Source organism: Vollenhovia emeryi, unplaced genomic scaffold (genome assembly GCF_000949405.1).
Source record: "Vollenhovia emeryi isolate VEMERY1.0 unplaced genomic scaffold, V.emery_V1.0 DF939179.1, whole genome shotgun sequence".
Lineage (NCBI taxonomy): Eukaryota > Metazoa > Arthropoda > Insecta > Hymenoptera > Formicidae > Vollenhovia > Vollenhovia emeryi.
The window spans coordinates 1,014,606-1,037,396 of NW_011967187.1; the positions used below are offsets into that span (position 1 = coordinate 1,014,606).

The following is a 22,791-nucleotide window of genomic DNA, read 5'->3' on the forward strand; positions in this document are numbered from 1 at the left end:
AAATTACTCTTCAAGATCAAACCTATGGTACCATCTTATGTCCCCCTCGAAACCATACAACTTTTGTCTGAAACATTTTTTCATATCTCTTTTAGTTTTTTAAAAAATCGACTGTATAAATTAAAATGGCCCACCCTGTATATAAGTAGCACGTCCTTATTATAAAAGCCGGCAGAGATCGGCTGTGAAGCTCTAGATTCTACCACGGCAGACTCGTGCTCGTGCGCGTGCCCGTGCCCGTGCTTGTATTTACTTGTGCTCGCGTTTCAAGGAGAGAAAAGAAGGATATTGATAGTCAGAAAGAGACGACAGAGAGCGATAACGAGCAAAGCGAATCGGTGAGCATAGGATTATTCCCACAAACATTAATCATTACGCTTGCTCATCAACTGATCCTCTGCCTCCTGAAAACAGCTTCAGGAGGTAGAGGATTAGTCGAATCTCTCAACCTCGAGTAGTGGGAATAATCCACATTAGAGAAAACAGAAACTGACGTTGGTCTTCCTTTGAAAACAAAAAAAAAAGAATTGAGCTGATTGAACAAATCAGCACAGCATTGTGTCGATAAGGAATCGATAGACTTTGCGAATGCCGGACTAATTTGTTGCATCAATTGTGCTACAGTAAATGGGCTCTTGATTGTCTCCCTTTTACAATTCTAGTCTCCTTCGCCTCTCGCCGTGTTAATTGTGTAATTTTTTTTTACGGGAAACGAGCAGTTTTAGTCTTGACAGATCCGAAATGCGGGGAAATCAATGCGGCGATTCACGTAGGATCAATTTTGTGCTGATCTCATGAATCTCGAGATTTCCAGCATTCGACATTGAGGTCGCAGAAACTTCGGAGTGGCGCGTGGACAAGAAGTAACCCGGTCGCGTCTGACTCGTGTGTCAATGTCAATAAGAGTTCGCAAGAGAAAACGAAAAGAGAGAACGGAACGTTACATCTGAAACGTTACTTACCGATTTATGTAAGAACGGAGACAATCTCGGTCGCCAACGGACAGTAACGTTACTTCTTTCGCCATTGGGTCATTCCATAAGTAATACGGTTTTATAGGGATATTTTTTTTTTTAGATAAAACAAAGAAAGCGACATTTTACTGTTAATCCAAAATACATTTTTCATTATTGTGTAATTTAACTTATTGTAAAAGTACAATAAACGTACTGTAAATTGAACAACTGTAGAAATACAGAACACGAAGTGACAGAAAAGTAGTCGAAATTTACAACTTCTTTCCATCTTAAATGTTTACTTTGACGATAAAAGTCTCACGATTTTGAGCTAAGGAATCAATCAAGCTCCCTTTTATACCGCATTACATTGGAATGACTCAGTATTTCGCTACTAACAGAATTCTCATTGACGTTAATACCAAAACTGGACCAGGCTCTTCCACCCCGCGCCACCCCGACGTCATCGACGGTCTCTCCGTCAGTCCACATCGCATCTGCCGTTTCCCCCTGAACTCACCGTAGAGTTCGACAGGCAAGGTCACTTCGGAGTGCGACCGTTCGTACTTTCTGCCGCGGCCACGATACCCGGTGACAGTCCGCTCCGGCAGGCCTTTGACGCTCGCGAACGACGGATCGGGCAACGAGCAAAGGTTGGCGGATAGATGTCTAGCGTTGCGCGTAATGCGAAGCGAGCACGAGGAAGCGAAGCTCTCGTCCGACGAAACCGGCAGCTCCGGCGAGCTATGCGACTGCAGCAACGTCGCCGGTTTCCACATGCGCTCCTCGTCGCGAGGTCCCTCCGGAGTTGGCTTCTCGGCTGATAGCGGGTTGCGTTGCGTTGCAGTGCGGTGTGATGGGTAGGGAGGGTGCGAAATGCGCAGACATATAGATCCAGGTGTGATAGCGTTATCAGAAGAGTGACGGCGGGGTGCGTGTACGGTGCAGCATTCGGAATGACGGTGTAGTGAGAGGAAGGGAAGAGAAAAGAAAACAAAAGAGAGAAAGACCCGATTAAAAAACCCATTTGCCAAAGAAACGGAAGGGACGAATCTTTGAACCGCTGCTCTGAACGCTTCGCGATAAGCGGACGATCGAATGCTTTATCATCGATGCAAAAACCGACGACACTTCGCGGATGCACACTCTAGGAATCACTGATGCCTTTCCGCATGAATTTGAGCATACATCAACACATTTATACATTTTATACATGGAAAATGCATGCGTTCTACCTGTGCCGAAATTCATATGGGAAGGCATCAGTGATTCCTAGTGTACTTCGCTCTCGCGCTCTCCTCGTGCGCGTCTTACTGAGATTGGGGGTAATTAAAAATTAAATATGAAAAAAATAACACAATCTCTGTAACACACGCGACAAGAATCGTCAGCGTAGATCTTAAAGTCCGTGTTAGCATTATTGATATAGTACGTATCGTCCCTCTTCTGCCAAAACTATGAATACGCAAATTTCCACAAAATAGTTAAATAGTTACATTCAAGTCTGAAGTAAAAGCTGATGTCTAGACTGGAATTACACGAAGTTAAATTTCATTATTTAACTTTATAGCACGATATAAATAAATATTATAGTGTGTTATATCAAATATATATACAAATATCGTATGTAGGAAACAACTTAATCTCGTGTCATTAAACGAATGATTATACTCCGACGCTTGTAAGGATCACGAACGTTACATTTTAGTCGCTTCGGCGTTGAAAGATTCGTCGAGGAAGAAATAAAGTAAATTAAGGATAGAGTATACCTTCGACCCTTCGCGCGCAGTTTAGCGAGTATGTCGGATTCACGAGTACGCACACCACACAACAACCGTGGCACACGATAGCCATGCAACCAGTAAGCCAACCAAACCACACGATTTCTTTTTACATATATAGACAGCCTCGTACACTGACATTTGTTAGGATACCGAAGCTCGTACGGCATTAGTATGCGATCGTAATGACACAGTGGAAAGATATGACGGTCCGAGTCCCTTTTTCTACTTTTGACGACCGTTATGAATTGTACATGAATGGAGAAGAGGAACGAAATGGAGATGTTACATGCCTTGCGAACTGCCTATTCGAAGATAAGAAGCTCGGCGACGATGAGAGATGAAAATGACGATGAACCGACAAAATATAATGAGATGCAAATACAAAAAAAAAGCGGCCATGAATAACCACATGGGCGACTATTGTCGTGGGAAAAGTTCGATGAAATGAAATCTGATGACACCCTGGACGTAATGAACGTGTACGATGAAGGTATGGCGAATGCGCATGAAGCTCCAAGGAGCCCCACGAAGGAAGGTTCGATGATGATGATGAAGTCGCTTGTGAGTCCCGTCGGGATGATGATCTCGGGATCGAGGATTCGAGGGTGGGCAACTGAATGGACCACACCACGGCGTGTGTGGCCCAGACAGTCGCCGATACTTGATTAGTTGGCTTCCACGCGCACAACTATCGCTGAGCAAAGAGTTATTTCAACTGGAATCACCGCCTCCTACCCTGGCATTGGCAAAATACACATCTCTCGGCTGTACTACATGGAACAAGACACATTAGACTTTTCCGGGCAGATCAACCAGACCTCGTCAGGTCTCGCACCTCGTTTGGTGTTCTGCAAGATCCAGCCGTTAAAAAAAATAAAGAAAAGACGTACCAATCCTTTGTCTCATCTATACAGTACGTACGACTTGTAGAACTGATTAAAGTAAAGGTAACGAAAATCAACAAATGCAGATTACAAATCGCAACATATCGTGGAAAATTAACTCGGGCAAAATATATACAAGATTAATTTACCGAGGAAGGGATGAGACTAATAGACGACAGACTGTAGTTACGGGGTATAAGGTGTAGGGCGTGAGAGTCGGCAGTTACTTCAATCAGCACTTCGTAGTACCGACGATGTGCATAAGCGCATTCCGGGTACTGACACACGTCGGTCCAACAACTATGCACAATGTAATTGCAACGAAAACTCAAGACCCGCGGAACTGTCTGCACGACACGAGATTCCGTCGCAGCGTAACTGCGTAACTGCGCCGATATCGGTCGACGGGATTATTTCATTGCAACATGTGCATAAGAGTTTCTACAGGTATAAAAAAAAAACACATTTCGTATCCAAATAAAGAGAAGAAAAATATACGTGGATGGAACGGATCTACTCGATTGCGACAAAAATAGAGAAGGATACGTCAAGTATCGTTCGAAAATTTACGTGTGCATTATCTTGAAGAATCATTCTGGGAAAAATTGGTAGCCGGTACACACATACCTTCTTTGTTGACCGCGTCCAAGCTCTGATACTGCAGCTTGTCCGCAGCTACAAAAAGAGAACAGTAGAACACAGAAGGGAGCATTGTGACGACATTCCACCATTAATTCAATTGCCAGTAATTAGCCCTTAAAAGCTCTAATATCCCGATATGCCTTTAACGTTAACATAACACACACAATGTAATATAATAAACGTCATTGTACATTTGCGCGCGTTTCCGTAAAGCGGCGATTCTTCAAAAAAACGACAAGGCTACCCTTGGGCCGTACTATCATTGTCGCGCACAACCCAAGTCCCAAGTTCATTTCGTAAAAATGATATAAATTCACAGTATTTGAATCTCTGCTCTTATTTAGACAACAAAATCGATCGGCTCGAATTTAACAGTGCGACTTTACTTTGAAATTTATAGATGCAGTAACTTCTATAAACATCATAAACATTTATAACTGTAAAGATTGCACGGGTAATTTATATTCGACTTGTATATATTCAACTGCCCATTCGCCAAGTTAAAATATCGAATCAAACACGGTCTATAGATGTCGATGTACCTTTCGTTAATCACTACTTGTGCGGGGGAAAGAGGATTTTTCGTGACGAAATCTAATTTCGTGAGATGTGAAGCTATTACATAATTTGGGAGGGAGGATATGTGGCATTCATAAACAGCATTCACATATACTATAAATGTCGAATAAATGTTAATGCCATCAAAGTGATGTATAAGTATATAAAGAAGACCAAAATAAAATAATCCATAATTATAATCATGCACAAACGTGTTAAGGATACCGTTACATGTCTTACATATCGTCACACATTCCGTATATTCGCGTACATGTACGCATGTGTACGCACAGCAAATACAGATCGGCTTGTTAAATGTTACATCTCGGTCAAATGTAGTTCGTTTATCGGCGACATCCTTCACACTTACTTCAGCGTAAATCTGCTCACCGATACGGATAACTTGCACATCAAGGCGCACTTACCTTTCTCGGGCTTCTCCTGCCGCTGATGATCGTAGCTTCGCGCGCGCGGCTCCACGATGCTCCCTGCCTCTCTGCTTCGCCGTTGTCGTTGACTCGCCGCCAATTGGCTACCGAGTCTAGCAGCCTCGTGTCCGGCCACGGTTCTGGCGCTGCACGTGTCGTAACACAAAATAAAACTTTCAGTCTCCGCTTATTATTTCATCAAGATGATAAATAGATGCACAGAAAAATGTTGAATGCAAACGGACAGACCTGATTGGAATCGGTGCCGAGCTCTGTAAGAATCCACTATCGTACGGCTCGTCCATCATATTTGGATCTAGATCCATCATGTCGATCCCACGACTGGTCGTCGGACTGTCCAGCATAGAGTCCACAGTATCCGTTTCCATTAAAGATGGAGGCGTATCCTGAAAATCAATTTTTTACCTATCGTATAACTATTTAAAAGCGAGAACTTGGAGAATAAGATCTACACTTGCCAAAAATTTAACTATGCGATTAATAGATAAAACTGTACTCACAGCCTGCGCCGTGGTATTAATCAAATCGTCGTCATTGATACCCAATTCCGCATCTTCCTCCTCTATCCGGGTGCTACATTGTGAACTAGTATCCTGACCGGAACCACCGCTCTCTCCCTGAAAAAAACGACAAAAATTCATTAATTTTTTCGTATGGACATTGGCGTGTTATAGCGGATAATTGAAAGTCTCACCACATTGTGGCTGCTCTCATTGCGCGAGTGTGGTCTGAATCCAGGACCAGGCGGTAGATTCTTCTGCACGCAGCAGTTAACGCCAGGACTGAAGTGCAACTCGACATGAAAGCGCTCCTCGCTGCTTGGGTCCTTGGTCGGATCCTCGTACAACATAACAACAATTTGCGACATGTAGTTCAACTCGGAGACCATACTGACGTATTCCATCGCGCGCCGCCACTGCTCGTCTTTCACCACCTGCGAATCGCATACATAAGACAATCAGAAAACAGAGCAGGAGGATTATATCTTTCGGCTATAACGTGTCACTCACATCGAGTAAACCACCGTAACGCAGCACGGTGAGCAAGGAATGTACATGACTCTCGCTCGTGAAGTACAGCCTCGTACGTACATGACGCCCTGGACTCGAGACACCATGAGAATACCTATGGATCATTAGCGATAATTGTATAGTTACCAAAAAGATCTCAATTATAGAAGAAAACCCCTCTGTAATGTTCATTTCTATCAATGCGGATCAACTTTAATTTTGGCTTAACTTTCTTTTTACCTTTTTCTAGTTTCTAAGAGTTGGAAAAAGATGGAAAGTAAAAATTAAACTGCGATTAAAATTACATGGAACTACATTGGTAGAATTGGACATAAGTAGGACTCAAATGTTATACCTAGGGTTAAGCCTGTTGACAGTCTCTTCTGATTCCTCGATATTTCGTTGCAGATCAGCCCGTATCTTCTTCAGCAAAGGTGTGCATATACCCTGACCGATAGTCAGCTTCTCTTGTACCGTCAAGCCGTATTCCTACGTATTAATATATAACGTAAGTCATATGTAGAAAAGTAAAACGTTGAATTGCTAGCGAAAAGATGATACCTGAGGGATCACTATATCGGCTAAAGATTTAGCGTACGTGTACAATTCTTCCGCGTGTTCGAATTGCAACGTATGATTGTTGTGCTGAAGGTCGTACTTTATGCAGTCGTAAATGTCGGGTATTTTAGAGATGTCAAAACGCTTGTTTTTCGTGCAGAAGTCTTTCTCTATCTTTCCCCAGCGACGTCCCATCAGCTCCCACGTCTCGCCGTGATAAAGTATCGTGTCCTTCGTCTTCGAGTCTTCTTTCTTGATGCGCACGATGTCCAGGAGCTTCTGGATGAGAGTGTGAACGTGCTGGCAGCATCGGACCGGGTTCTTGACAAAGTCCAAAGCGGCGTTGATGCTCAGCGCGTTTCCCGGATTGATCTGTTCTCGATCCTCGCGAGTGAACTCTCGGTCCTGTTGTAGCAGCTCGTGCAAGCGCGTTTTCACCCTATAATAAATAATATCGCGTACTGTGAGGCGAAAATTACAATTCAGGCGTGCCAGTGAAAAAGTCTTGTACTCACATATTCTGATATTTGCTGCTATCGCAGTCGTTGTCCAGTAGGCCGTTGGTATTCGCGCTTTTCACCATCTGCACCAAGATAGGCGTTAGCTCTCCTTCCAGTGCAAGCAACCCTTTCGCGAAAGCCGCCGCAGTCATTTGGACGCGTCCCTCGTCGCTGGCGTAGATCTTCAAGTCGTGGCGAAACGTGGAGTGCAGGCGTAACAAACCCAATCCTTGCGCACCTGCATATTCACCTACGTTTACACAAGGGGGAATAATATCAACACAACGGCGGGATTCCTCGAGACACGGCTATCATAATCATAGAACACAACGACAACGGAACAATTCAGAGATTACTTGAAAAAAAAAAAACAGTTGTCGAGATGACCTATGCTCTAGTATCGAGATCATCGTGGTATCGGTAAAGATTACATTAATCGGGATTAATTACATTAATTAACGTTGCGTATCGTATCACAACGCGGAAGGTACTGGCAAGAAGTTTTTCATGTCTCTAAATGTTTTAGAGTTACCTTGAAACTCCTCTGTTGGTACTTCAATGGAAAAATTACATTTCGAAGAAAACATATATTGTACAAAGAGTACGTGCATAACTTGTATATATAAAAGAAAATTACACTCAACATGTTGTAGTGCAGTTAAGAACAAAATTAACAGAAATGCAAATTCGAAGGGATAAGGCTTTATGAATTTAAACAGAAATGTTACATTAGCATAGAGAAAGCGTGTGGCGGATGGTAAGTGTGGTGTACGCTAAAACCATGCTGTTCCCAAGCTGACAGCTCCACCGAACCGAGTGGCAACTCGAGAACACGTTCAAATAAAGAAATACAAAGTGTGCAAGTGTACTCTTACTGTTAGAGCCGTCGACCGTATAACATCGCTATTTCTAAGGACAGCATTACAATCTACAGAGAACTATGGAATAAGCGTGGATCGTAAATAAAAGGTTACCGTAGTTTGGTAACATCTCTGATTCTTCCTCTGAAATAACATTTGAGATAAATTATCCTATATGTGACTCTCGAGAGTGTAACAGTACTACATCTCACTATTAACTACCAGTTAAGATATGATTGCCAATATGGTGGTTAGTGCCACAGTGGTTGCTACACTGGCAATTACTCTCGCACAAACTGGATATTCATTACTCTTAAATAGCTTTTACATTTCTCATGGTACAAGAATATAAATTATAAGAGAATACAATCCAATCTTCGCACGCCAATTTTGTAAGCCGTCCAGTAGTTTTGCAACTTGTACAATATAGCATTCTCAAGATACAATTTGTACCGAAAGCCCAGAGGCTTTCAGATTACATAGTTCGTATATATATCATGGGTAAACCCAGACCAAGTTTAGCTAAGAGGGAAATTATTATAGAAACGATCTCCGATACTGTGTAGAAACTTAAAAGCGAGCATGGCAAGCATATGAACATAAGATACGAACCACTAAGGTGTCTACCTTGACCACCGGGGTACATGCAGCGGAATATGCGTCCTAATTCTTCCGCCTGAATACGTCCAGCGGGCGTCAGTTCTCCGCCCCACTTCAATATCAAAACTAGAGATGGTTCCCCTAATCGATCTAAGCAAGAAAAAGTGAAGATACACGCATTTCTTCAGATATACATAATTTTCTAGAATATACATATATGTCTCTTGTATAAAATAGTGAAAAAGTAAACGAAGCATACTAAGATCGCTACCGTCGTCGGAAGAACTTCCCCGCGGCCGTCCTCGCGGCTGATACTTCAATTGGACTTTACGATTTATGCCAGAGAAATGTCCATACCTACAATACAGAGTTAATAGTCTTATTACAAATTTATCGCAATTTACTCAATTAATAATCGCGTACAATGTATTTTCTAGAGGGATCTTCGAGGCTAGTCTGCACGATGGTGCACCATTCTTTTTACTTATCGAACTACATACATTTCTAAGACACTCTTGAGTTGCTCCAGTTTCCCTTGTTTTTCTTCCAACTCGGGTCCCGCCGCACGATGCTGTATTTCCGTTAGTAGACTACGCGCTGTATCGAGAATCTCTTGCAGCTGTTTTGGACGCTTTAGTTTTACGTGACCGTGCTTATAGCCATCGTACTTAGCAAATATCTCAAAAAATCTGTGAGACATTACATGTACACGTTAACTCGCAATATTCTTGGATGAGAGAAAATGTATAAGATTTTGTGCACTCACTTCGGATGACGCACTTCTACTTTCATCTTCTGCTTCGGGGTTCTGTCACCATGTCTAATAACTGCCACGACACAGCGCAATTCCATCCTGGATAAGTATCGAAATAGTTAATAACGACCAACAAACATGCTTCAGTATTAAAAACAGTAATTGCTCATAGTTTAATAATCACTTGTGATTATACTAACATTTTGCCAAAGGTAGTCGGCACAATAGGAGGATCGTCCAGTTGAAACGGGACACTCCACGGAATATGCAACGTGGGGGCTAGTTCCCTAAGTATCATATTCCCCAAAATCTTGGCACAGTCATCGTAATACTTGTTCGAGTTCTTTACAAAACTAAATCCATTCACGTCGCACACGAACGATTGGCCGTTCGCTCTGTAACCAGAATCATACTCGCTATATCAATTGTACTTGACTTGTGTAAGCCGCGAGACATTCACGACCGTGCCGATGTCTATTTACCGACTGAAGTCATTTCATGGTGTCGCAGCGGAAATAAAAGCTACTGAATGTGTAACGTGATATGCGCTCTACAATAACATTGATAACCACGACAATTGCATTACGTCGGCATGTTATTGTCTTAGCGAAGTCATACAGATACATTCAAAATAGATTTTACGCGAGAAGAGCATCTTTTTAAAGATGCACGACACTGTTCACAAAAAGGATTGTTGAAAAAGTGGATTCAGTTGCATTACACGCGATATGTAATTACGTACCTTAATAAGTCGAAGCCGCACACCGTTTGCTTGAAGGCCAAGCACACTTTCCTGCTAATGAGTTTCTCAGCGTTGTTCAATATCACCGGATAACGAATTTCCTTGCCCTCCGAATCTCTCTCGACTTTGCCGTCGAGGGCGGGACTCTTCCTCGCCTCGGCGTGAGCGTAATCAGGTCCCACGGTATAGACTTTAACGTCAGTGCCATCGGTAGGCATAAAATCTTCATAGATATAAGAACCACTCTTGCGAACGCGAGATTCTGGAGAATATACGCTACTACGACTACCTATCTGCGTAATGAACGGATATTATTCGTTTTGAATCTTTTTTTTCCATTTACAAAAACGGATGCTCGCCTCTTAAATCTTGTACGCGTGAAGACTCGCATACTGATTTCAAGATAGATAATATATGGTACCTTTCTAAATAATCTCTGGCTCCCTCCGCCGGCAGAAGTAGGATAATAAATATAGATATTATGGTCTTCAGCGGATACTGGTTTTTCCACGAATGGTTTGTTGAAAGTAATACCGTTCACCTCCACGTGATCCTCCGACTCCACCAATTCGTGCTCTGAAATACCGTCTATATTCTCTATATGTAAAGATTAAACGTACAAGAGGTGCGAGTACTCAATCGAATACACAGCTAGTTTGATTTCAGAACTGGATCGCGGAGGATCAAGTACTTACGACTCAATTACGAACAATAAATAAATTTTGCAACTCACGTTTTGGATCTGGCGAATCTCTGTCGAGAACGGCATACCGTGGAATTTCGATATCTTCGCCCTCCAGTATAGCATAAACTCTTCGTCGGTCCTAGGATAATTTATATCAATCGGTAGAGAGTAAATGTAATGGAAAAGTATATTTTGTAATAATTTTTAAAGGTATACCTGGATGTCGTACTGCATCGGGAGATGATTAATAATAAACGGTTTACGTAAACTCGCGTAATTTATAGCCTTATCAAGGGGAAAACCTTTACTATGGAAACTTATCAAGCAGTCGACCACAGGCCAATTTTCTACAGGTTCCTATAAACGAGCAAACGCAAAGGATATAAATTTTGCACCGTAGAGGTACAGTATACGATTCCATAACGTGAACGTATATATCACCTTTAATATCACTTCTTCTGGAAAGACGATAATTTTTATATACTCGAATTCCTCGAGCCTCGTTAAAATCTCTTTCATCGGTTTACTCTGCGACTTCTTCGCCATTGCGCATATCCCAACCAGGACTTGCTTTCCCTCTCCTTCCACATCACTCCCGCCCATATAAGCATCATCTTGGGTGCCTTCTGATAATTCGGGCTAGAAAGCAAAGTAAACGGTCAGCGACAATTTCTCAAAAGGATACACGCAAGTCGTATCTTGATAATACTCGCAATACTAATAAACAGAAAATAATTAACACTTGGATAAAACTTATACACACATACATGTAATATAAAATTAAATTCACTACCACACACATGTTTTTTTTTTCTTTTAAAAAAATGAGACATAGATTAAGTGTGGAAGAGCCTGACTCTTTTTAACAGTTTCTAAAAATGAACGTGACTTCTAAACTCGGCTATATAACAAGCAGTGATGAAGATCGTAAAATCTTCAAGCTAAATAGTGCTCACCCAGTATGCCTTTAGGCAGGATAGAAATCTAGGCTTGTCGTCAGCAGGACAATTTTCATCGCGAACTCTTGTAAGATTACTCATTATACTCTTTAGTTTGTGATCTTTTGATAAGTAAGTAATACGTCGATCGCATACGTTATTGCCTACATAGAAAGGTAATACGTATCAAGCAACGAAGCGTGACATATGTAAATTTGATAACTCACGCTATCTTTGAACCTCGTGATTTAGTGTGAAGTTTTCACTCACACTTTTACAAATACGTTTTCTTTTCACTTATTTCTGTTTACTCCGCTTTTATCGCTTACTACTTCACTACAATCCAGACTCAATAAGAAATGCAATACCAGTCATGCAGCAACAAGCAAACCAAAGCACGAACGTTTGTTAATCACTGCAATGAAAGATTAGAAAAGATTTGAGATTGTGTTATAATAAAAGAAAGAAGATTACAGTCAAGCTGAAGAAACTTGGTAGAATCTATCCTCGTTTCCTATTATTTATATCGATACAAATAGATGAATAGAAAAAAATACTCGTGACAGCAGATTTTTATATGTGCGATTAGAAATATCTGATAAGTTATCACAGAAAGCTACAATACCTGTTACGTTCAATTGAAAAATATAAATCTTTATCGCTACGATCCTATGATATCTGTCGTTTCCTTTTGATTACGATCGTTATTCTTATCATAATTGCGAAATACATGAGATTTGTGTATAAAACATATACACCGTTGTCTTGACATGAATGATAAAATGCTCACGGGGTTAATCTCAAAGCCACGTTCTTATTAGAGTATCACACAACAGTATCTCATTAATCGCACACACACACGCACTTTTACCTTGGAAATAAAATTCATTGCTATGTATCTTGAAGATATTGAAAATTCCGCAAGCTCTGGCGTCTTCCACTCGGATAACGATTCAATTGATGGTGTTCTAATATCAATCGCTCAAAGTGCGATCACAGTTAACATATCACGATAGAAAGATAAAGGGAAAGTTATCAGTTCTACTCTCAAGTCTGTCACTTGAGGACTATCACTGTAACTGGAATTCAGATATATTTGCGACGGCATATTCATGCGCCACCGAAATGACATGAGAACGTAATGTAGTTAAATCGTACTTTAGATTCTAACAATGCACACTGTTTACTTAGATTCACGCACTGTTGAAGTAACGAGTAGCGAATACCATCTGAACAAAAACTAGAACTCGCAGGCGGTTATCGCAGGTCGTAATGTTATCAAGCGCAATTAGAAGCAATTTATAATTCAGTCAATATTAGCACTGCTAATTGGCTCACGATGGGTGGTTAACAAATGTATTTCTACGCGGGACAATCAGGTGTTTGCCTTCGCGCATGCATCGACAGAAAGTCTAACTGCTGCATCACGTGCGTACCATTCGTGCTCGGATAACGTGCCTTACAATGAGATAAATCCCTGCCGGGCCGAACATCGCGGGCGACGAACACGGAATTTATCCTGCTCTTCCACCGACTGCATTCGCACACGCTCGGCCACGCGCAGACACATTCACTAATGCACACCGCGAATGCTCCGAATCGGTTTGATTCTTTGAAAGCCGATATTACGTAATAAGGGTATATCTCTCTGTCTAGGTATACCAGCAATTAAGCGACCAGCAAGAGCTTCAACATTTACCTAGCCACTGTTTGCGCTGATGCCGCCGACTATTTACATAACTGCTCGTAACATTTCCGTTGCAAAGGGCAAGTATGTACATTGCAAATAAGGGGACAGATCGGAGGGGACAGATACTGTATCTTTAAATACGCGAGAAAACGTCTGCATATATACGGAAACGTATTCTTAATATAGATTTCTAACCTCCGACCGCTAACGCACGCAGTCTTGCTCCAAACAGCTGCTTCACGCGCGCACGTTCGTCGTTTTCGTAACACAAACGCAGGATAAAAAGCTGGAAGTGGAACGACACTGCGGTGCCATTAATCTCAAATCAATTAGTCTCTAGGATAACAATCGACCGTCTCAGGCACGCGCGGCTCTTGCTCGCGTCGCCTCTGTATTTCTGTGATATCTCATCAGACACAAGTCAATGCGATCAACACTGGATGCACAATCGAGAAAACCATTCGCATGTCGTGTTATTCAACAAGAAGAGAATTAAGAAAAGGAGTAGAGCGCTCATCTATAAAAACTCGATAGCATGGCACGTGCTCTGGTTAGGAAGCCGAAGGATAGATTTCAAGCTGTGCGCCTCGTGCAACGTTCGTGGACAAGTGCTAACAGCGGTGTGCGTTTCGACAGCGGTGAGAAAGAACGGTCTCCCGACACTTACTCTCTTCGACGAGCGATAGATCGACGGAATAACAGACGGCTGGACCGTGTTTATGTCCCCTATGTAGAACATCGGTCTGCTCGCATTCTTGAGACCCTGCAAACAAGGCGACGTTAGGGCGCTGGGTTCAGCGGAGCGCGCAGGCCGTCGGACGGGGCGAAGGCAATTTACCTGGTAACCATGTTCCAGCTCAGTGTAAGACATGTCAGATCTGGTCTCATTGATAAAACCAAAGCCTGATTCGCCGTGCTAATGTAGGCGACGTCTCGCGTAACTGAAACTACCGTGTCACATCACGTTACTCTCACTCTCGGGGTCAGAGTACAAGGCCACGTAACGGCTTACCATAGAGACTTAAGCGTAAATAGCGCGCAAGCCTTGACGTACACGTAACGTCATATGTAATTGAAGGTAACGTACGACATACGCCAAAGCTTCCTACCTAGCTAATCTACGTTTACGCTTGCGTCGTAAGCTATGACGTTGCTTTGTGCTCCGACTCGTAGGCTCGGTCTCGCCGACGTTGCTTAACTTCGGTTTAATTCATCGTTTGTCTCTTCCCGAGGGGAAACAGTTGGAAAGAGACAAAGGATGAATTGAGCCAGGCTTAAAGTTGGCGAAATCGATCCTCGACGGTCTGTCGGCATAATGAAAGTCGTATATAAACAAGTACGAGGGAGGTACTGCTTGAGAGACACTACATGCGAGCTAAGCTTGTTTCGCTCTTTCGATCTTACGGATCCTTCCTCCTCGCGCCCGGCGAGTGTTTTTATTGTTTCCGCTCTCCAGTGGCTTTTACGAAAGCGCCCCTCCGCCGGATTAAGCGACGATGCGTGTCGTCTCGACGTCGTCGTTTCCCCAGCGAGCTGCAACGAAGATTAAATGTTTGCGGGGGTGACGGAGAGGCGTGTAACGTTTGCGCGCATCCACCGAGATAACCGCGAGTTCGGGCTAGTCGCAAACAGCGGCGCCCGGGCGTGTTTGCCTCCGAGCCGCGCGGCTTAATCCGATAACGGGGCCAGCTATCGTCTGCGGAGTTGCGCGCCATACGACGAATTCGCCGACGCATTCGCGCGGGGGGGGGGGGGGCACGGCACGCGAATCGAGCGGCGTGTACTCACAGTTCGTAGCCGCGAGGACGATCCGACGGTGACGCTGGCACGTGACTCGCGACGTGACACAACCGGGAATCGCGGCTCTCACCGTTTGAACTCACGTCACCCGTGTTGACGTTGCGCAGGGCGTCTGGTCCGCGGGGCACACAAAATCGAATCTCTCTGCAGTGGCGGTGTGTTCCCCGGAAGCGGGAACCCCCGCGCGTGCGCGCCATCCCCGGCCAATCGCGAGACCGGAGGTCTGTTCTTTATAGCTGGACACTTTTGTGAGAATTGTTTCAAATTTTTACAATTTATTTCTTCACATTGACACGCGCAAAATAAGACTAATTAAATTAAAATTGACCGTCTCAAAGTTCTGAAAAGAAAAAAGGTTACAGTTCGCTACGTTACACGAAATATTACGCGTAAAAACCACGTTAAAAATCCCAGATAACAATTCTCGCGCGCAAATTTTGCTTGTCTTACGCATGCAAATTTGTATGAGATTTGCCTGAGTTTTGTCCGTAAGATATGTTTAGTCTGTGCTTTTGCACGCAAGTGGCTGGCTCGTGTATTAATTTAGCGCGCAAATATCGATCAACTCACGTACAAAAATGCCTCAACAACGCAAGCAAAATTCTATCCAAGTGCGTCGTCATAATGCCAGATGTTTGCGCGCAAAATGTTTTCTTGGATATTATTATGCGTAAAACACGTTAAAAATATTATTACGCGTAACAATATAATTCGTTGCGATATTATTTACACATATTGTTATGTGTTAAAGTATTAATATTTGCGCTTACAAACGCAAATGATGGCACATTTTACTTTTTTTAAGCGTGAGTGAGTTTCGTAACAGATATGTTATAAAGTAAAATAGAACGAATACCTGGAAGAAAAAATCAAAATTATTGACTATTCTGTTTCAACAATATAAACAGTTAAAACTGAAAAATGGAAAGAATTATGTAGTAGACATGGGCGTATACAAACTATAATCTTTTGAATGTATTTTATATTATGTATTCGCAAGTGTATTCTTTAGAACAATATTGCATCAAGATATATCATTGTAATAATTGAGTGCTGGTTCCTGTCTGGAAGAAATTTTTGAGCATTACTGTCGCGAAACAACTACCTTAAGAGGTGTTTTCCAGCAAGAGGCATTAGGGTCAATTCTGTATCTTACACCATAGTGAAAATGCTAAATAAGTGAATAGCTTTGTCCTTCTAACCGTCCACTTAGAAAGAGACAAAGCCGATCACTTTTAGCATTTTCACTATATTGTAAGGTACAGAATTGACCGGCAGAGTTAATTTTTCTCCTTCTAATATGGAATGGAAAAGATAGAAGGATAATTCTGGGGCTCAATCATAAATCTTTTTCTTTAGCGTAAACTCGTGAAAAGTGAAAAAATTTCATTGACGAGTTTAATATTTATCAATGAAATTTTAATAAATAAATAAAAAATTTAATAAAGAAAAATATTTACGATCGAGCCCCTGAACCAGAACAACCAGTTCAGCTATTAAGAACAGACCCTGGAGTGCTGCGGAAAACGTTCGATTATCGGGATTGGGCGAAGTCCGAGACCGCGTCGCCAATTGGCTGATTTAGTACAAAGATTTCCAATTAGCTGATCAAGTGGAAAAACTCCATGCAATGGACTTGTGAGCGCAGCCACATCCACTTGACACTCTGCTTATGTCTATTAAAACTGTTTCTTTTTTAAATACATTTATTACGTTTATAAGTACTTGTAAATAAGTAACTATCAGTTACACAAAAAATAATTAAAAATAATATTAATTGCTATATCTTGTCTTTGCAAAACATTCTAAAATGAAAAATATTAAGAACTGAGGCGCATAGAGTTAATTTTAATCTTAATTTTAGCTTAATTTACTTTTTACTCTAAACATTGTGGCCATAAAATTCGAACAGACTCGGGCGAGACATTCGAGTAGAAAATAATGGAATTGCAATTTATTTTATTTGCATAAATCTTACATAATATTATGGCTTCCTGCTTTCTTTAGTTTAACAATGATCTCGAATATCGATTTGATGAGCATGCAAGGCAAAAGAAATACATGTATTTTAATTCTGACTGTGAGATTAATGTAGTTGTAAAAAAATATTTAATAATTATATCCACATACCTAAAATTTCATGATGCCACAAAAGATAATTCAGCTAACAGAAGTAAAAAAAACCCAATAGCATTTCTTATGAGATAAGACATAAATTATCTTTGATGAATTAAACAAAAAATTGTTCAATGTCCAAGTGATATATGATATATGCTCGTAAATGAATTGCCAATGAATCTTCTGATGCTACAAGTGTTTTCATAGCGATGACCTTGCATAAAACACATCACATATGAAAACTTCACCCGAGCATAGGATATAAGCATATAACACAGTATATCACATTCCGTTAATAACTTTTCGATATCAAAATAGGATAAAATGGGACTGTTTTCTCTTGACTCTCTATCGAAGAAAAAGAATCGAAATGTTTAAGTCTCATCCTCGCATCTCAATTGCAACCATGACAATATACGTCGTGCATACACATATCTGTAATATCCATATTACTAGAAAATCTCATTTGCAACTGTACTTATTCTCCGCACCAGCAAACCTGACTGCTGCAACGTGGAAAGGATTTTATAATTGCTGCCCACGAGCGCTCGTGAACATTTAGTCGAAGTAAAATTGTTTTTGCCACTCGGTTAAAGTTCGAATAAATATCTACCTTGTATAAGTTAGATATTTATTCTATTTATTCATAATGCTCGTGAAACCTATCGTCATGACCCCAAGCCTTATTTCTTTCCCTCGGCGGCGTCGTTCTCAGCGAATTTGATTTTGCATTAATATTAGTTCCTTTCTTCGACTTATCGAACGCACCCGAGCCGCGTATAGCTCTTGGAACGCTAGAATTCCTGGAATAATTGCCATGCTCGGACACGTCGTTCTTCGCATCTTCTTTCACGATTCGTTGATTGTTATCAACCTCCCGTAATTGATTATCTGAAACGCCGAAAAGTCGCTCAATCATACGCGATGGCAGCGAAAGTATCATTCACACAGTGTCGTCACTTGACGTTTAACAAGCAAACGTTACCGTTTTCAGTCTTTGACGTTACGACCACCTTGATTTCCTCGTGGGTGAACGGATGCTCGAAAGAGAGAGACTTGATATTTGAGAAATAAAAATGTTTCACCCGCGTGTCCTTAATCTCGTAGTCGTTATTGGCTAACTCTATCACTAGCAATAATGCCGCATAGTTTTCAGGACTGTACAGGTTTTCCTTTACCACCAGTTGTCTGATTGTCATTATTAAGCTCTCTAATCCTCCTGGACACGCAGCGAAGAGATCTTTGCCAGACCTAAGAATCTAGAGACAAGATCTCCCGTTAGTCTAGTCACACTCTTAAGGCCTGTGTCCACGATGCCAGAGCTTGGTCCAAGTTCGAGTTCCGTAAAATGTGTAACCAAACTTTTTGGTGCTTTTACGGAATAGCCGCAAGTTGACTGGCCACACATTTCTCGAAACTAGAACTTGGACCAAGTTCTAGCATCGTGGACGCAGGCCTTTACGAATGAATATAATCTATCCTTGGTCTCTAACTTGCACAAAAATCTCACCTGTATCATAATGAAGTAAATATTATCCTTGGGATTGCTTTGCAACAGATCCTCCAGATATTGAATTAACGGCTCGGCCAATATCTTCAATCTGCTTCCATCGCTCAGTCTCATATGATAGTAAACCTCCGCATGAAGCAAGACTTTATTGGCGAACGTCTTTTTATCCTCTAGTTTACATCTGTCCTTGGCTGAAAGGACAACGTGGACATAGATGTAGAGAACCGGAAACTAAGCGAGCGCAGCACTGTTCAATACCCACACATATAATTGTCCTGCAGGAGACGTAAGAAGCGGCTGCGTATCGTGTTTTTATTATTATCTTCTAACAGCGCGATCTTGCTGTCGCTGAATACAATTGCTATCTTCGTGGTCAGCGAGTGGTGTATCGCGTGCTTCCACAGGGAGTCGCACACTTGCCTGAAAATTTCCATTGGAGGATGATAATCAAGAACGAAGCGCTCTGGGCGTCAATTCTGTATCTTGCCGTATTGCGAAAATGCCAAGAGTGAACGGCTTTGTCTTCTTTCCGAGGGGGAAACCGCTGAGGGCATTGCGGTGTACAGATTTGCGGCATTACTAGACATTTTTTTGGGTATTAGTTTGGGCCTTGCTGGGGTATCATAAAGATAAAATGAGATAATAAGATAAAGTAATGCCCACTGGGCATTGGTGTATAAGATTTTGGTCAGCGGTGGCCCCCTCGTCTCCTTCCAAGGAAACAGAGACAGTTAAGCCTTGTGTCCACGATCCAAGAACTGTGTCCAAATTCTAATACCGAGAAATGCGTAGCCAACCACCTTGCAGTTCTTATGGAATAGCTGCAGGTTGATTGGATGCACATTTCTCGAAACTAGAACTTGGGCCAAGTTCTTGGGTCGTGGACACAAGGCTTATAGAAAGAGACAAAGCTGCTCACTTTTAGCATCTTCACTGTAGTGTAACAGCGAATCTGATTGCTTGCACTAGTGCGCACCGAGTGCTCCAAAGGCTTGTTTATAGTCATTTCTTACACGCAACTTTATATTAAATACACATTGAAAGAGTATTAACCTGAAAAATGATCTGTGTGTATGCTATACGGATCATTTTACTGGCCAAGAAACATTTCAAGAGATATCGAAGACAATTTCTAAATGCAAGACTTGACCGTAAGACCCAGTCTACAATGAGTTGTTAGTCTTCAGTCAGAACCGTATGTCGATCCGTTTTCTTTCACCCGGAAAGAGACGGTTCCAACAACTTATTGTAGTCCAGGCCCAAGCAAGCTTCAGCGGGCACTCAGTGCGCCCTGGTGCAAGCAACTGAATTCGCTATTGGATGCAGAATCGACCCCTTGGACCGCCGAGGGGGGGGAGCTCGCAGTGTACCTCAGACTGTCCTCGTTGGCCGCGACCGCCAGCAGGTCCACGATCTCCTGGATCACCTGCGGCGGGACGGTATCGCGCTCGTCGGTGGAGACCAGTTTGTCCAGCACGTCCCGCAGGACCTTGCTGTTGCCGAACGTACCGCCCCCGCCCGGCCTACGTAGACCCTGATCCTTGTCCTGGCTGGCCCATCCGCGACCGCGGCCGAACGAAGTCATCGTCGGGCTCCCTCGACCCTCGGACCTGCTCGACACAATGAAAGCCGTACACGCCGACTACGTTTTTTCCCGCCGCGATCGGACAGCGAGATCGGTAGACTCGACATATTCGCTCAAGAAAAGTACAGACCCGTGGGTACTGGATACGATCCGACCACTCGACCACTTGCCAGTCTCGCCACCGTCCCTCAGGTCTGAAGTTGTTGACGCACGGCTACGACGCGAGAGACGCGGCGGGGTTGGAGGGGCGGGGAGACAAGTGTTCCTTATCGCTGCACGTTGTTATACTTTCTGCACCTGCAACGAGACAGGCGCGCGCGCGCGCGTGCGAGGGAGAACCGAGAGGGGTTGATAGGGCGGATGTGAACCTTCGAACCGCCCGTTTTCATCGGTGTGCGGATTGATACTTTTTCCTTTTTAGTAAATATAAAATTGAGATGAAATAAATTTTGAGATGAAAAATAAAAATTGACCCGCGTCGATGGCAATGGACGCGAGGTCGAACTTTTCGCGCGTCTCTCTCTCTCTCTCTTTCTCCGTCGAATCGTACACTCGCTTCGTTTCGAGTACAGGGGGTCAATTCTGTGCCTCGCAGCACAGTGAAAACGCTAAGGGTGAGCGGCTTTTTGTCTCTCTTTCAAGGGTACAGTTGGAAAGAGGCGAGGCCACTCACTCTCAGCACTCTCGCTGCAGCGTAAGGTACAGAATTGACCACCAGAACGCGTGGGGCTGCGCGACAGAGTGTAGGGAAGTGTAGACGGTGGACGCTCTCTCGCGGAGACCGCCGACACGCCGCCTGGCGTTCGCGAGACGCGTCAAAAGTTCAGCCGCCAGCGGGGGAGTCGCGTTTAAATTTCTCCGGGTTCCGGGTAGAGAGAGAGAAGCTTTACGGCGAGCGGTCACGCGAACTGGATCCCGTCGGCCCGATTCCCCCCGGTGGAGACGGTGGTGCGGCGGAAACCCGCGAGAAATCGAGCAGAAATTCGGTTTAACCTCCCCGCCCCCGAAAAGGACTGAAATTGCAGCGCGAGCGACGCGCACGGCCCGTGTCGAGAGCAGGCCGAGTCCGCCCGTTACGCCCCGCGGTCGCGCTCGCTCGAGCGTAATTCGCGTGCGGCGGACGCGGCGGAAAAGTCGGAACGAAACGGCGAATCTCGCCTCCTCGTCCCGCGTCCCGCCGACGGCCGGCCGGCCCTCGCCCTCTCGCTCCTTCCGTGTCGTCGCGGATCCGACGGTTGCGATAGGCGCCTGGGCCTAAATTCCGTACACGATTACCGACGACCATCGATACGTTAACGACGTTTGCGCAGCTTTTCTATCATGTAGAAAAAGCTGCGCAAACGTCGTTAACGTATCGATGGTCGTCGGTAATCGTGTACGGAATTTAGGCCCTGGCGGCAATAATTGCGCGTCGAGGAATTGGTCCGCGCGTAACCAGAGTGAGAGGGCGAGTCGCACGGTAGAAATCTGTTTCCGCGAGAGCGACAATTGATCATTGGGCGTCATTTTGTCTTTCGGGGATCACGCAGATTTAGTTCCGCGCGACCTTTCGCGGCCCAGGGCGCGGAGCAACAGGTCGAGAACGGGACAGCGGACGCGCCGCCGAGAAAGCTGTGCGATAGTTACGTAATTTCGTTTGTTGAGAATTACGATTGTTTGCACGAGGTTCGCCCGCGACGGGCTGAGACGAGGAGTCGATTCGGAATATAGTTTTCACCTCGAGAAAGCTGTAACAATTGTGTAATCTTATTTGTTAAAGGGTACAATTGATTATTTATAGCTCACAATGCTCGCCCGCGGAGTATCGGTTGAATAACTTGTCATAAATATTCGCGAGGAAGTTGTGGCGATTAAGAATCATACGATTTATCTTGTTTATTGACCCTCGCGGGTTACAAAAACGGACCTCCGCTCCGTTCGCAAATTTCAACCTTTTAGCACTTCAAACGCTCGCACAAAAGAGAATTATACTTCTCCACATTCATTCATAATTATATAGTTATATATATAACTTATTATAATTCATTCACAATTGTATAATTTACTAAGGATTGTAATTATAGCTTACACGATGTTTGCCTGCGACACCCTAGTAGCACAATGTATTGGCGCGACATTGGAAAATGATGTAAATCTAGCGCTCCCAATGTTGGTCCAATAATTGTAAG

General features: G+C 43.3%; 2 protein-coding genes across 24 annotated transcripts in view; both read right to left on the bottom strand.

The window, feature by feature from the left end:
• The window catches only part of LOC105563237 (inositol hexakisphosphate and diphosphoinositol-pentakisphosphate kinase 2), a 21,507-nt gene extending 5,903 nt beyond the window's left edge, over nucleotides 1-15,604 (bottom strand). For 3 of the 22 annotated variants that reach the window (XM_012014654.1, XM_012014664.1, XM_012014647.1), the window contains exons 1-24: nucleotides 15,399-15,604; nucleotides 15,015-15,143; nucleotides 14,449-14,557; nucleotides 14,278-14,373; nucleotides 11,424-11,621; nucleotides 11,199-11,339; nucleotides 11,031-11,121; nucleotides 10,719-10,885; nucleotides 10,298-10,590; nucleotides 9,756-9,950; nucleotides 9,568-9,654; nucleotides 9,302-9,490; nucleotides 9,061-9,158; nucleotides 8,814-8,951; nucleotides 8,316-8,345; nucleotides 7,357-7,591; nucleotides 6,845-7,280; nucleotides 6,639-6,772; nucleotides 6,284-6,398; nucleotides 5,968-6,207; nucleotides 5,774-5,890; nucleotides 5,502-5,659; nucleotides 5,250-5,398; nucleotides 1,477-1,776 (exon numbers count right to left, since the gene is read on the bottom strand). In XM_012014654.1, the coding sequence (XP_011870044.1) occupies nucleotides 1,477-1,776; nucleotides 5,250-5,398; nucleotides 5,502-5,659; nucleotides 5,774-5,890; nucleotides 5,968-6,207; nucleotides 6,284-6,398; nucleotides 6,639-6,772; nucleotides 6,845-7,280; nucleotides 7,357-7,591; nucleotides 8,316-8,345; nucleotides 8,814-8,951; nucleotides 9,061-9,158; nucleotides 9,302-9,490; nucleotides 9,568-9,654; nucleotides 9,756-9,950; nucleotides 10,298-10,590; nucleotides 10,719-10,885; nucleotides 11,031-11,121; nucleotides 11,199-11,339; nucleotides 11,424-11,621; nucleotides 14,278-14,373; nucleotides 14,449-14,481 (3,640 nt within the window). In that variant the 5' untranslated portion in view covers nucleotides 14,482-14,557; nucleotides 15,015-15,143; nucleotides 15,399-15,604. The other 19 variants (XM_012014662.1, XM_012014649.1, XM_012014666.1 and 16 more) reach the window with 16 other exon arrangements.
• Nucleotides 15,605-17,350: 1,746 nt separating this feature from the next.
• Nucleotides 17,351-21,011, bottom strand: LOC105563240. Of its 2 annotated transcripts, XM_012014671.1 has the most exons (7): nucleotides 20,754-21,011; nucleotides 20,409-20,648; nucleotides 19,301-19,458; nucleotides 19,039-19,229; nucleotides 18,514-18,787; nucleotides 18,142-18,419; nucleotides 17,351-18,034 (listed from the first exon to the last, which is right to left on the bottom strand). In XM_012014671.1, the coding sequence occupies exons 2-6, from the start codon at nucleotides 20,621-20,623 to the stop codon at nucleotides 18,169-18,171; spliced, it is 1,089 nt and encodes a 362-aa protein (XP_011870061.1). In that variant the 5' UTR covers nucleotides 20,624-20,648; nucleotides 20,754-21,011; the 3' UTR covers nucleotides 17,351-18,034; nucleotides 18,142-18,168. The 2 variants fall into 2 exon arrangements, with proteins under 2 accessions (XP_011870061.1, XP_011870060.1); XM_012014670.1 differs by having other exon boundaries at nucleotides 17,351-18,419; nucleotides 20,754-21,009.
• Nucleotides 21,012-22,791: the final 1,780 nt, after the last annotated feature.